The 14,013-nt window shown below is 53.9% G+C and overlaps 6 protein-coding genes across 6 annotated transcripts; 3 read left to right on the top strand and 3 right to left on the bottom strand.

The window, feature by feature from the left end:
* Window positions 1–5,800: 5,800 nt before the first annotated feature.
* GMORB2_5475 (uncharacterized protein) lies at window positions 5,801–7,680 on the top strand (the record flags this gene model as incomplete). The annotated part of the gene is made up of 3 exons (XM_035467449.1): window positions 5,801–5,848; window positions 6,322–7,306; window positions 7,430–7,680. 3 exons carry the CDS (start codon window positions 5,801–5,803, stop codon window positions 7,678–7,680), a joined length of 1,284 nt encoding a protein of 427 aa, XP_035317902.1.
* Window positions 7,681–8,061: 381 nt separating this feature from the next.
* Window positions 8,062–8,970, bottom strand: GMORB2_5474 (Modifier of rudimentary (Mod(r)) protein; the record flags this gene model as incomplete). Its single annotated transcript, XM_035467448.1, has 2 exons — window positions 8,062–8,569; window positions 8,735–8,970. 2 exons carry the CDS (start codon window positions 8,968–8,970, stop codon window positions 8,062–8,064), a joined length of 744 nt encoding a protein of 247 aa, XP_035317901.1.
* Window positions 8,971–9,422: 452 nt separating this feature from the next.
* Window positions 9,423–9,794, bottom strand: GMORB2_5473 (nuclear pore complex protein Nup107; the record flags this gene model as incomplete). The annotated part of the gene is made up of 1 exon (XM_035467447.1): window positions 9,423–9,794. The coding sequence occupies one exon, from the start codon at window positions 9,792–9,794 to the stop codon at window positions 9,423–9,425; it is 372 nt and encodes a 123-aa protein (XP_035317900.1).
* Window positions 9,795–10,371: 577 nt separating this feature from the next.
* On the top strand, window positions 10,372–10,650 carry GMORB2_5472 (uncharacterized protein; the record flags this gene model as incomplete). The annotated part of the gene is made up of 1 exon (XM_035467446.1): window positions 10,372–10,650. One exon carries the CDS (start codon window positions 10,372–10,374, stop codon window positions 10,648–10,650), a length of 279 nt encoding a protein of 92 aa, XP_035317899.1.
* A 349-nt stretch (window positions 10,651–10,999) lies between these two features.
* Window positions 11,000–12,675, bottom strand: GMORB2_5471 (Archaeal 2-phospho-L-lactate transferase/Bacterial gluconeogenesis factor, CofD/UPF0052 family; the record flags this gene model as incomplete). Its single annotated transcript, XM_035467445.1, has 2 exons — window positions 11,000–12,204; window positions 12,375–12,675. 2 exons carry the CDS (start codon window positions 12,673–12,675, stop codon window positions 11,000–11,002), a joined length of 1,506 nt encoding a protein of 501 aa, XP_035317898.1.
* Window positions 12,676–13,706: 1,031 nt separating this feature from the next.
* Window positions 13,707–13,918, top strand: GMORB2_5470 (uncharacterized protein; the record flags this gene model as incomplete). Its single annotated transcript, XM_035467444.1, has 2 exons — window positions 13,707–13,823; window positions 13,901–13,918. 2 exons carry the CDS (start codon window positions 13,707–13,709, stop codon window positions 13,916–13,918), a joined length of 135 nt encoding a protein of 44 aa, XP_035317897.1.
* Window positions 13,919–14,013: the final 95 nt, after the last annotated feature.

Below are 14,013 nucleotides of genomic sequence, written 5' to 3'. Positions count from 1 at the left end.
AGAGAGAGAGAAAGGAAAAGAACGGAGTAGGAGAGTGATAATCCGGGGGAGGAGAAAGGGGGGGGGTTGATGGGGAGGAGGGTAAGTGCGGCGACGAGGACGAGAGACAAAGTTATTACAGTAAATAAGAATGTGTGTACGGAGTATTATTGGAGAGAGGGATAAGAGACAACTGGGGAGGGGGGGGGTGCGTGTGGATGGATGATGGAATCGTTCCATGGAAGAGAACGGGCGTCGCTCGGTGCAAGTTTGTATGTGCGTGCGTTGTGTGTGTGTGTGTGTGTGTGTGTGTGTGTGTGTGTATGCTAATTGCCACTGTAAGCTATTAGGTGGTGACCCTCGCTTGGGAGTGACCAGCTGGAAAAGGGAATAGTCCGCTGGACGGGAACCTCACAGAAGGGAAGAAGGGAACCACTCGTCGGGGAGTGCAACGCACTGGAGACCAAATGTATGGATGCACTATACGAGTAGCTGCAGAGTATAGTGGGTTAGAGCCTAGAGCCTAGGGGCAGTGGACTAGGGGACCACGGGGGAGTGCAGGTTTCAGCAGCAGCCCCGGGGTAGGGTGGCCACAGTGGTTGGAGTGATACTCGTAAACGAGCCGACGGGGCAATAGATAACTACGGCAGAGTCAACAGACAGCAGCAAAAGAGCCCTCAGAGCAAGGGGAGGGGAGGATTTTGGGGGGGGAGGGGGCAGGACATGACATAACATCGGTCTGTCTGGTTGGCCTACCTAGAACGGCGGTTTGGCCGGCGTAATAGTGGAGATGGACCCATCCTAGGAGGGCTACTCCGTACCTACTCTACAACTTCAAAAGTATTATACGGAGTACAATGACGGTGGACGGATTACGGGGGGGAGGGGAGGAAAGAAAGGCCGTGAGGAGCGAGCGCTCCGGGTATTACTCGGGCATGATGGCCTATCATCCTTTCCAACCCGTAGCATGTAGGTCACGACGCTCGTAAATGCGACTCTGATGGAGTCTCATCGCTAGCATTAGCGGTGTTACCCGTCCATCCTTAGCAACTGCCGTTTTGATGTAATTGATCAGCGCACAGCCGAAGCAGAACCACCAGCAAAGCACATCGCACTCCGTACGGGTAAGCGAAACGCACGGGGCTCTGTCTCAGTCTTCTCCCGACGGTGTCGGTTACGAGGATAGATCAGAGCAGGCGATGAATGTAGGGTGAATAAAGCAGTCGTTGGTCCTAAAAATCGAAACGGGTAGCGACGCCAGAAACCCAAGTCATTCCCATCAAAAGTTTGGTCGTGCGTGTTTAGGTGTCAAATTCTCGTCTCTTCTTTCATCGATCGCGCTGAACTCAGCAGTTTTTGCGTCCGAATCCGGCTTACTTAAGCTACGTACGGTTGCGCTGCAATCTTATCAGAAGGAACGCCCTCGCTCAAACGCACAATACCGCGAAGCTTGAGCCCCGCGGCCTAATTTAGCCGCCGTCTTCGCCGAAGTCGACCCGGGGGGGAGTGGGTCATATCTCTCTGATGCTCTACGTGTACGAGTGCTACCAGGAGAATTGCATACACGTCGACGAAAAGAAAGATATATATCATACGTAGGTAGACTTACAGACGGAGATACGGAATCCAGCAGCCGACTCATTATCACAGCACTACACTGATGAGCACTGACCAACGCGGAGAGGAGCCGTCGGTACGTACTCTGCCCACCCACGGACTCGCAGTGGCTCTCGCTCCGCAAACCCCGGTAAAAAGGGTATTTCTTACCCCAGAGACCACAGGAGCACGCGATCAGGACGGTGCCCCATTACATACTCGTATACAAGTTCTCGTACAGTGAGCATCTGTGCTGTGTGTGCAGGCATTACCAACTCTCTCCCCCCTGATTTGGCACAGCATCTTCTTACCGTATCTACAGACTACTACCCAGGCGGACTTGCCTTTTTCGGTATGAGTTTATTACGCTCCCCTGTCCGCACACAGCTCGAACGGTGGTCTATTATCTGTACCTTTTTTTTTTTTTTGTGTGTGTGTGTGTGTGCTTTTCTTTTCCTTTTCTGGGGGTCGGAGCCCAGAGCGATCATCACCCGGTATTTTATCGGATTTACCTTGGATTGTTTCTTCTTGCTTCAGAGTGTTTCTTCTTTGCTTTAGAGTTAAAGAGGGAAGGAGCAACCAACAGACCATGACACACATGAGAAACATCATGGCCATGTCCGTCGCACGACTGGACGTGCTAAATCGGTGGCAAACCCGCAATGGTGAGTACTGACAGCCCGTTCCATCACCTGCAATACAGAGCACACAGAACAGGCACGGGAAATAGATACGAGTATATGAGGAACACGGCACACACCCCCGCCACCGAAAAGAGAAAAGCAAAGGAAAGGAGAAGGAAAAAAAGACTTTTACCTCCCCCCTCCCCCTTTCGGCCAACATTCTACGCGGCCTGGGCCCCATATCGTGGGGTCTGGGTAGCGCTACCCAACTGTGCTCGTACAGAGTACGCGGGGCTCCAGATCCCGACGTGCAGCTAACCCCGGTGTCGTCGGATCGACAGCAGCGGAGGAGAGAGACTCTTTTGGCTTCTCCTGTCTCTCTCTCTCTCTCTCTCTCTCTCCGTATTCTCCGTCACCCCCCTAGAGTAGATAGAGGCTAGTTATCGTCATGTAACCGTTTCCTCCTCCCTCCATCCTTTCTTTCGTCTTCTTCTTCCTCCGTCTCTACCTGTAGACCGTGCGTACTGGCTTGGCTGGTGGTCCCCCTCCCCACCAAGTGCCGAGATAGACTACCACCTCTCCCTCCCTCCTGACGTGCCTAATCTGGAACCATCTCGCCTAGGACAAAAGTCGACTGCCAACCCCAACCCCAACCCCAACCCCAACCCCTGCTCCTTGGCTTCCGGGAATATGTCGCGCGGGGGCGCACACGTCGAGGACGAGCAGACTTGGAGAGAGTGTCCGGACACACGATATGTGCATTTTAGCCGAGATGCCATTGCATGCAGCATCCTAACTACCTATACCCGATGTCATCTGGCGTTACGTCACGTAGTATGATGATTAGAATACGCATGCATATACGGGTTAAGAAAGATCAGTGCAAATGTCAAGAGAGCATTGATTCCGTAGGGTCTGTGACGGGTACGGTCCCACGGAACAATGACTCTACGACAATCAGTATATATGTATATATATATATATATATATATATATATATATATATTTACAGGTACTCACCGACTTCCGAAGGGTAGGGAGCACTGGCAGCAGACACGCTCATGGTCTGTAAGCGAGATGCGAGTCTCTCCGTGCAGAGACAGGCTGGATGATGCTTGTGGTTGCTGATGACGACTTGCATCGTTGCGACGTAGACCATCGCGCTCGTACCATTGCTCGGTACTGCCGGTACTAGGTAGCAGGTGATATCAGTAGATGGACGGTCTTGTGTGTTGAGACTGTGACGTGTGCTGCGTGTTCCAGTAGGAGTAGAGTACGGCTGGCAAACACCAAACGAAACATCGCCGAGATCTCTGACGATTCCCCTGCTAGCCTCTAGGTAATCATAACATGATATTGCCCCAGTCTCCAGATGCCCCATGGAGAAGAGGGAGGAAGAGAGGCGGGGGGGGGGGAGAGAAAAAACTCATCAGCCTCATGACCAAGGCGGGTCCAACAGATTGGAGGAGAAGATGGGGGGGCAATAAAAAAAAACCCCACGATCAATATCCCCCCCGTTCCCACACTCTTTTTAAGACCTGTACAGCATGGGGTCAGGTTATCGTATTCTGGAGAGCCTGGAGAAGGGACAGAGGGGACTGCACTAATTACCGATAATTCATTGGGCTGGGCCGCACTTGGAAGTGGGTGGTGGGGAGGGAGGGGGGGTGGGGGGGTGCACAACTCAAAAACCCCGAGACTCGGGAAATCTTCCTTTACCTACAGGCTAAGACTACAGTTTATTACTGGGCCAGGCTACATATACAAGACTCTTGTGGACGGCGGTACTCCGGTCGTTCTTTTTTTTTTTCCGCATCGACGACGGGTGGTGACCACGGGCTGGTAGGGCCGAAGGATGTGGTCCGGTGTCTACCAGTTCACAAAAGTACCATGTACGTACCTCTTATTCATTATTCCTTCCACGCAGTGATAGACTACGTACTCGTAGTGATATGTACAGGCGCTCGGGCACTGCGGCACTATTACAACTCTGCACATGGAGGTGATGATGATACTACCGATTATACGAGTAGCACGACTACACGGGACAAGTCAACGTAGGACATGCTCTGCATATGTGATAATGTCATGGAACTTGTTATATAATCCGTACAGGAGCCGAAATCTGGTTGATCCAGACCCAAGTGCCGGACAACAGTCACAGAGCCATGTTGTACGTAACGCACGTAAAGGCAGCGTCGATCTGGACTGCACAGCCAAACGTCAGGTATTCACGACTACCTGTCTGGGGCTGTACCTAGCGATATATCAGCATTATCACTCCTTCCGATACCCTGAACTCTGCAGCCGCTCTCCGTACAGGTTATTGACGTTACCGCGCAGTACATACATGTACGAGTAGAGGCAGTAAGCTACACGAGTCCCCATCCTATAAAGTTATTAGTCTCTCCGTAATACCGAGAATCCTGCCAAGATGGCAGGCAGGCGCCGACGGAAGGCCGACCGAGAGACGATAAGCATTGATTAAAATACGGGCCGACAGCACCCCGGGAGAGATGATATCGTTTCCCTACATACCTATGATGAGGTCCATCCTTTGGCCATACGCTGTACGCGTAGAATACGACGAGTAGTCGTACGACCTAGAAATAACAATGCATAGATAAAGAAAAAGAGTAACGCCGAAATGGCGTCCCCTCGAGAATCCAGGAGGCTTAGCTTGGCATGAGCTCCTGTCTCTCTCTCTCTCTCTCTCTCTCTTTCATTTTATTGTTTCCTTTAAAAAAATTCTAATTCTTCTAATTCTTCTGATTTTTAACTTTTAATTATTATTTTTTTAATCTTCTGCTTCTCGGTCCAATGTGATCCATTCCCAGGGAAGGCGGAGGAGGGGGGTGTGTGATAACTCTACCAGTCCGTCAATGCCAGTAACAAACAGGTAAGCCAAGACAAGCAGGCCAACACATGTAGCCAAGACAGGGGCAAGAGAAGGTAGAAGGAAGAAAAGGGCAGCGAAGAAAGCTTGGCCTTCTCTGCCTCTCTCTTTCTCGGTCCTTTTCCCCTGACGGATGCAGCTCTATTCTGGTCTGTCACTGGTAGTACGTGCATGATACACGCTGTGCGCTCGCTGTCATGAGTATTACTACAAGCAACTGTATTATTACTGGATATATGCACTTATCAGGATTACATTACAGTGCAGGTTACCACGGACACCTGGTCAGTAGCAAGAGTATCGAGGTTAATATTAGCAGCCCCCAAACAGATCACGCCAATCATGTCCGGGGGAGGCGTTTAATATATCGGTTGAGAGTTTCTATTACTAGTGCTAATCATTCTCGACGACTTTTATTTTCAATCCACAGACGCAGAGTCCGGTTATATCTAAGCTGTAAGCTCTCCAGCGATGAATGAGTGCACGTTTTGAGTCGACCGTTGACGGAGGGAGTAGTCACGAGCAGACTTGATATCTGCATATGCACGTATACACCGTATAAGAAAATATATTCTTATATATATTATCATCTATATCATGTGCACATGCTCCTTCATATATGCACAAAACCATACTAGTCGCTCCCTCGCAGCCGCTCCGTCGAGCCTCCCGTCTGTTGCACCATGACCACCTTCACGCTGTAGCCATGGAGCCTTGCTACGAGGATGAGGACTTGCTACTCATACCACTATCCGTACGAGTATACGCCATTATCGTCACTGAGTGACAGTCGCCGCTGTTCCTAATCTCACCCAGGTCTCCCTTGTATTTCATCCTCACCAGCCTTCCCTGTCTCTTCTTTCCCTCTCATGCCCTCTATTATTGGGAGAGAGAAAATGAAGAGAGAAAGAAGAGGGAGGAAATATTACTCCACCATTAACACAAACCCCCTCCCCCTCTTATTATTATACCCCCCGTAATACTCCATTGACCGTTTCGTCTTCCCTAGCATCCCCTCCCCTCCTCCCCTCCAAAAAGGAAAAGGTTTCCTCTAGAGTCAAATTAGAACCGCACACACGCACATACATACACATACATACACATACACACACATACACACACAAAACCACGCATAGCACCCCTTACATACACACATTAACGGCACACATGGATCCGTCATCGGTCCCTCCTCGGTCAGAGTCCGCCGAGACAGCCGATGCGGACAAGACCCCAGCTCCTGCTGCTCCTGCTGCTCCTGCTGCTGCTGCTGCTGCTGCCGCTGCCGGTGGTGCGCCCGTCTCCAGCTCTGGTGCGTCTGCATCCGCCCTCGTCGCCGACCTGGTCACCGACGGAACTGCAGCCCCGGCTGCCATGGACACGAGGCATATGGCTCGCTTTGAGTTTAGCGACGTCGGAACCAAGATACTCATGGTTGAGTGGTTACCTGAAAGTGCGGACCCGACTGCTACTACTACCACCGCCCAAGACGCCACCGCAACCACCACCACTGCCGTTCCCCCTTCTACCACTGCCACTTGTACTTCTGTCAGTGGTGGTGGTCAAGGAGACACTGCCGGCTCCGGCTCGTCGGCACCGGCACCGGCACCGGCATCGGTTAACAGTGGTGCGTGGGAGGTATCGTGGCCCGGTAAGTCCGTCACGCTCCCTGCCCGCGACACCACCGACGACGACGACAAGGCCCACACCACCAACCGTCGCCGCGTCTTCTTCCTCCTCCCGCAGGACGCTCCCGTCCCTGCCACCGTCATCATCACCCCGCCGAACGGGGACGGCCCGGCCATCCGCGTGAAACCCCTGCCGGCCATCTTCCCAGAGGGCTTCGGCGCCCGCGGCACCGCCAGGGGCTCGCGCGGCGTCCTGCACACCATATGGGCCAAGAAGCGGCTGCGCGAGCTCGAGAGGGAGATCGACGCCGAGGTCCGCGCCAATACCGAGAGTGTAGCCGTCGAGATGGCCCTGGCCGAGAAGCAGTGGATCGTCGACACCTTCCTCAGCCCCCCTACTCCTCCTGCCCCCGCACCGGGGCCTCTCAAGATCAGTACCAACACTGCCGGTGCCGGTGTTGGTGCCGGCGGTGGCGGTGGTGACGCTCCTCCTACGCCTAGGTCTCCCGTGTCCAGTGGTCGTCTCGGCGATAAGCTCAAGGGTCTGCGTCTGGCTACGTCTCCGGCCGATCTGGCCTCCTCGCCAGGTATGTTCTGTCTCGACCTCTGCTTTCTCGCCCTGAGTGGTGGTAGTTGATGGATGGAAAGGAAAGGAGAAGATGGATAACGGAGGGGAACAAGGACTGACACGCTGCTTCTTCTTCTTCTAGCCAACACCTTCACCACTGCTGGCAGCCAGTCTGATACCCTGTCCCCCATGGGTGACGACATTGCCATGCCATCCACACGCGCCGCCATGGCACGACCAGTCGGAGCTCCCATGTCCCTGGACGCCGCCCTCCAGGGAGGAGTCCCTGCTGCGGGGCCAACACCCGCCGACGACGAGGAGAGCGACCTGTTTGCCCTGCCGATAAGTCCGCGCAGCCCAGACATGAAGAAGAGCCCGTTCAGCATCTTTTAAGGATGACGCCCCTACGTTCAAAAGCACGGGGGAAAACCCCCTACACATGTATATACTTGGGGTTGGGAGTGGGAAAGGGTAATTTTTCTACACCAGTACATATTCTATGTGACATGAAGACATGAGGCAGGCAATCTTTGGTTTTTTTTTGTTTTTGTTTATTTGCCATGTCTACTAGTATTTTTTTTTTCTTTTCGTCGTTTTGTTTCTTGCATAGCGCTGCCCGGGTGATAGCGAAATCCCCTAAAGAAAAGGAGAGAAGCTGGCTGACGTTGTTCGTTCATCATTAATATAAACATACACACACACACGCACACACACACACATATATATATATCGCAAACCCTTTGACATATGTGACCTTGGGGGAAAGAATTCCCATCATCTCCAACCCCCCACCCGTCCCTCATCCCACCTCTCTTTCCTCTCCTGGCGCAGGTAATACACGACCCTAGCCTCCCTATACCTCCTGACCCAATCGGCCGTCTCCCTCTCGGTGGCGGTGGAGGCGGCGTCGTCGGCGCCGACGTCGAGGAAGCTCTCCTCCATGGCCTGGCAGACGGCCTCCTGCTCCTGCACGCCCTGCGCGAGCCTCTGGTACAGGCTGGCCGGGCCGAGCGGGGCCAGCGCGTCGTCCATGTCCGACTGCCTCTGACGCCACTGCCTCTCGAGCGCGTGCGTGCTGAGTAGCTGGGCCTGCGTGGCGGCACGCTGCGCCGCCAGCCGCGACTCCATGCCCGCCGTGTGCGCCGCCAGGTCTATGTTGTCCTCCAGGGCGGACCGGAGCAACGACTGAGACTCCAGGAGTGAAGGGTGCGCCGTCCGGGACGAGTGCGTCAGCGCCTGGAGCACCTTTGCGTCTGCTAACATGGCGGCAATGTCTTGTTTTCTGCTTGTTTTGGTTTTGTCAACATCATGTTTCTTGTGCAAATTAAAAATCAGGCGGGAAAAAAAATAAGCACATGACAACAACAACAACAACAACAACAACAGAGAAGAAGGAGAAGAAGAAGAGGAAAGGAAAAAATAAAAACGAAATAAAATAAAAACATACGACTTATCCTTTATAAATTCTGGGAGCCACTCGTCTCCTGGGTCGGGAATGCTGCTGGATGTCCTGGACATGTGAGGTGCTCCACCAACACCAACACCACCTGCTTCGGGACCGACAGACGGCTTGGTACGTGTGGGCGTGTTGATACCACTCGACTCGTGGCTGCCCGGCTTTGGGGGAGGGGCGGGCGGCGTCGATGCCGATATCCCGTGTAGTTCGGGGGTGAAGGTCGCCATGGTGGGTTTGTTGCTTTGTTTCGAGAGATGATGATGTGTAAAGTTGAGATTGAGGGGGTCGATGTCTCAAGGTAACGAGCTATTACTTACTACCGAAACAGCATTTCATGAACCTCACCTCACATCTATATGAAACTACCCAAACGCACAGCATCTTCATTCACTTCCGTACACATGCCACTGCTCTAGAACAAAACGGAAAAAAGTGAAGAACAAAAAAAACTCCAGTGAACGCTTTGATATGCTGCTACTGCATTATACTGATTCATTCCTTTCGTGACGTGACGAATATTGCGTAGTACAGGGTAAGTAAGCAGAGATGATAGACTACTGTGATGACAGAAGTAGTAAAACGAGATGATTGTAGAAACAAAAGGTATGACAAAAAAACTCCGATTCTCCCCCCCTTCCCTTCCCTAAAGATCTCTCGTTTCATGTTCGCGCGTTCTTGACTACGACTTTACAGACCATAAATCTCTCGACCACCCCATCTCCCGGAGCTTCTTGTTCACCGTCCCCGCCGCCCTCTTCTCGCTCGTGGTTATGGCCAGAGCCTTGCTGCTGGCGGCAAAGGCCCCCAGCAGCTCCTTGACCCTTCTTGACTCGACAAAGGCGCCCTCTAGGTCCGATCCGCGCTCCGTCACCAGCGACGCCAGATTCATGCACTCCAGGAGCCAGTCGCGCGACAGGCCCGTGCCCGCGAACTGCAGGGCGCTGACGTACGCCAGAACCGTCTCGGGGAGGTACGCCCGCCGTAGCTCGCCGAGTTCCTCGTCGCCGCCTTGGATGCCGGGGAGGAGCCAATTCTTGAGGAGCGGCTCCATAGTGTCCTTGGTGACCTTGATGGCATCGCCAATCTGGTTCCAGAAATCGCGCTGCCCAGTAGGTGCCCTGTTTCCTTATTGTCAGCATTCTTTTTGCTCTCTTTTGATCCCCCCCCCCCCCCCCCCCCCCCCCCCCCCTCTAATACTCCTCCCTCCCCTCTGCTCTCTCAACTCCCTAGTTTGACCTCGTTTTTTTCTCTTCTTTCTTCTCTTTTTTTTTTTTGGTGACTTCACTTCACCCATTCGCTTCTATTGCTCGCAGGCGAGCGACTCTTTTCTCTCTCTTTTTTTCTCTTCTTTTTCCCGCCCCTCACATCTTCTTTTTTTCAACGTTCAAACTTATCGCGGCCGGTACTCGATATAATATACACCTTTTGACGGATAACACCTCTTTAATTCAACCCCATTCAACGACAAGATACAGATCAAACCTCTCCGAAAGAGAAAAGAAAAAAAAAGAGAAAGCAACGCTACCACCCGAGAACAAACATAAAAAAGAGAGAAGAAGAAGAGGAGAAGAGGAAAAGAAAACACACAAAGACACCCAGAAAGAAAAGAAAAAACCCCCAACGTCAGCATGGGTAATAACCTCTCTTCCACCTTTGAACCCGACCTGTCCGGCGTCGTCCTCGACCCGGGAGACAAGCGAGACGACATCATCATGACCGTCGCCTTCTTCGGATCCCTCTACGTCGTCGGCATCATCTGGGGCACCTGCTCCCTCATCGACCGCTGGAGCGGCGTCCTCACCCTGGGCAAGAGGAAGCAGACCTCGTTCGGCTCCGTGCTGGCAGCCGCCTTCCTCTCGTTGGCCTGGCCCGTCGTGGCCGCCTACCTCCTGTATTCTCCGGAATGAGCTCTTTTCCTTCTTTGTTTTGTTCTCTGTTTTGTTTTTTATCTTCTCTTCTTCTTCGTCTGTCAAGGTCGCCATCACGTATGACGTGCGGAGGGGGGTGGTGGCAGGAATTCAGGGCTGGGACGAGCATCGGTTGTCTGGGTGTAATGGGATTTCGGCCGGGGTCGCCTTTCTTCTTCTCTCTTCTCTCTTCCCGTCTTGTCTTCTTTGTTGGCTGGGATTCGGGCAAGAGCAGGCAGAGATCAATAAATGATTATTCGGATGCATTCTCTCCTTCTCTTTCTTCCCCTTCTTCTCCTCCTTCTCTATCCTTACCTCCTCCATACCACCTGGCCTCTTCCTCTCGACGTCACCCTACCAGTGTATTCCGTCTGCTCCGATCGGGACGGCTATCCTTCCTGCCGATGATCGACTCGAGAGCCTGCTGCAGAGCCTTGACGTCGTATCGGCCCCCGCTGGGCCCGTAGACGCGGATGGCGTCGATGCCCACCTGCGACAGCCTATGCCTGTCCACCTTGGGCGCACCCGGGCCGTCCAGGTATACGACGTGCGTCACGTACCGGCAGTACTCCTCCGGGCGGGGCCGCGGCGTCCCCCTCGAATAGGCGCACGCGCCGGCGATGGCGTCCACGAAGTCCAGGCCCGTCAGCGGCGCGTCGGACGGCCCCGTCTCGCGATCCGTCGTGCCGTTGAGGATGAGGATCTTGCTGCCGACCGACGGGCCGGCGATGGCGTCCCCCACGCCCTTGAGGACCAGGCTGGGCACGAGGGAGGTGAAGAGGGAGCCTATGCTGTAGACGACCGCGGCGGCCCCCCGGACGGAGTCGATGACGCGCGGGCTGGCAGGGATGCGGATCTCCTGGCCGTAGGGGTTGATGTACCAGATGCGCTCTATGCGCGACGCCAGGTCCTCCTCCCCCGTCTTGGAGAAGGCCATGGCCGGCCGTCTCAGCGCGGGCAGCGACCCGGGAAGGTTGGCGTCCTCGACCTCGTCGTGCTCCTCCGCGTCCTCGGGCGTCTGCGCACCGGCGGCGCCGGCCGAGATGCCCGTGCCGGGGACGGCGCGCGTCGGCTGGCTGGGGTGCGAGATGTCGTTCTGGCCCACGATGACCGACCCGTCGGCCAGCCCTGCGGCGATGTGGTGGGCAAAGTTGGTGTTGATGGCCGGCAGCACGCGCACGCGGTCGTCGGGCACCCCGCAGATGGTCCCCAGCAGGTAGACGGCCGCCTCGAAGCTGCCGGTGAACAGGCGGGCGCCCGTGAGGAACAGGTTGCCGACGCTGGAGCCGGAGAAGTCGAACCGGCTGGTCGGCCGCATGCGCTTGACGGCCTCGAGGTTGAAGCTGTTGAGGTACGACCGGATGAGCTCCCGCTTGGGCGACGATATGCCCTCCCAGAGAGGGTGCGTGGCCTCGAGGATCTCGAACCATTCCACCCTGGCCGCCGCGGCCGATCTCGGAAGCCGGTGATTGAGCAGGTGGCCGACGGCCTTTGTCTCGGGGCCGGCGTGGTCCGGGGTCAGACGGAGAAGACGGGATCTCACATCACCGATGCCTTTTGTCCTTGTTTCTCGTCGGTTCGTCCCACACACGAGAGCAGAAGGAGAAAAAAAGTCAGGATTCATCGAGAGTACGGTCTTGTTTGTTTGCTTGTTTTTCTTTTTCTTTTTTCATTGGTTTTTTTTTTTTTCAACACAACGTATACATGGACTGGACGTTACACACCCGGTCCGCCAAACACGCGGATTATCTCGCTGCTGCTGCCGCCATTGTCTGATATGGGGATCACGTAGCTGAGCGTGCAGGCGTTGGCGTCGCGTACGTGCTCGAACACGTCCACCAGGCTGTTGGAGGCGCTTCCGCCCGAGAAGACGACGATGCCGCCGCCCCGGCTTCCCGGACTGGGGCTCACAGCTCGACGCCCCCCCGATGATGGCAGCTGCGAGGCTGTCGACGATGTCGGTGCGTCTGCCGCGCTGGGGTCGGCGGGGGCTAGCAGTCCGTTTCGAGACGTGGATCGAGGCATTCGGCAGTTAAGTCGGTGTGTGTGTGTGTGTGTGTGTGTGTGTCGCACGAGAGAGAGACAAATGTCGAGAGATGAATGGCCGAGTCGACAAGCCGTCTCTCACAGCAGCGGTAAGAAGAGAAGAAGAAGAAGAAGAAGAAGAAGAAGAACGAGAGTACATTCGGGAGCGAGGTAGAGTTGGCACGACTCTCGTTGGTTGATGTCATGCACAGACAACTCCGCCCCCACACATGCATACGCCCTCTTCTCGTTCTTTTTCTCTTCCCCATCTAGTACCCACAGTGTTTATTCACATACGAGCTTGGTCAGTGTCGATAATTGCATAGAGAAGCCATATGTCTATATACCGCTTCCCCCCAAAACATATAATATGACGCTATCCGGCTATCTCTCTGTCCAGGCACCGCCCAACACTCCTTCCTATAGCAATATTATTCATCTATCTCACTACGAGCATCATAGTATTACCACCATGACCACACCACAGCAACAGCGCATGATGTGCTGAACACCACCAGCACCTTCAGCGTCCCGGATTTCTTCATGACCATGAGGATCCGATCAGCATATCGACGAATTAATGAAATAAATAAAAAAAATAAAAAATAAAACCAAATAAAAAACCAAACACCGGGTCAAATGCTGAGAGGAGACATACCACATCAACCGTGCGACGTTGCCGGCAACTCAACTCGTCTCATATTCCTAAAGGGGAAAAAGAACTCAGTCCCATCATGTCAGGAGCAAGTGCGGTTCCGTCTTGCCCCACGATTACGTCAACCGTCGACGAGCAGTTGCCGTACGGGTACAGGTATATATGTATGTAGAGAAGTAAGAGGGAGGGAAAGGAGACTAGGAGCTTCTAGATTCTAGAGCTCCTGCTGTGCAGAATTAATAATGGTCAGAGAGGAGAGAGGATAAATATCTCTCGTCTGCTTCCTTTTCCCTCCTCCTCCCATCGAACATTTCATATCCCCCAACCGGCTCTCCTCATATACCGCATCACCCATCACTTCGCATAGCCACTCACAATGGCTCAGGACATTCCCAAGACCATGAAGCAGTGGACCGTCTCCGGCAGCGATGGCTTCGACTCTCTCAAGTTCTCCCATGTTCCTGTCCCCACTCCCGGTGACGGCGAGGTTCTCGTCAGACGTGAGTCCCGACCCCTTTATTCCCATCCCACCATCTTCTCCTTTTTTCTTCTTGTTGTTAACATGAGCAGTCCGCGGTGCTTCTCTGAACGTGAGGCCTTATTCTCTCTCTCTCCTTAGCTCACATATATATATATATATATATATATATCCCCTCTTCCCTCTCCCCTCTCCCCTCTCCCCC

Source organism: Geosmithia morbida (genome assembly GCF_012550715.1).
Source record: "Geosmithia morbida isolate 1262 chromosome Unknown scaffold_31, whole genome shotgun sequence".
Classification (NCBI taxonomy): Eukaryota; Fungi; Ascomycota; class Sordariomycetes; order Hypocreales; family Bionectriaceae; genus Geosmithia; species Geosmithia morbida.
Note: the sequence above shows the minus strand (reverse complement) of the source record. Positions and strands in the feature narration are given on the sequence as shown.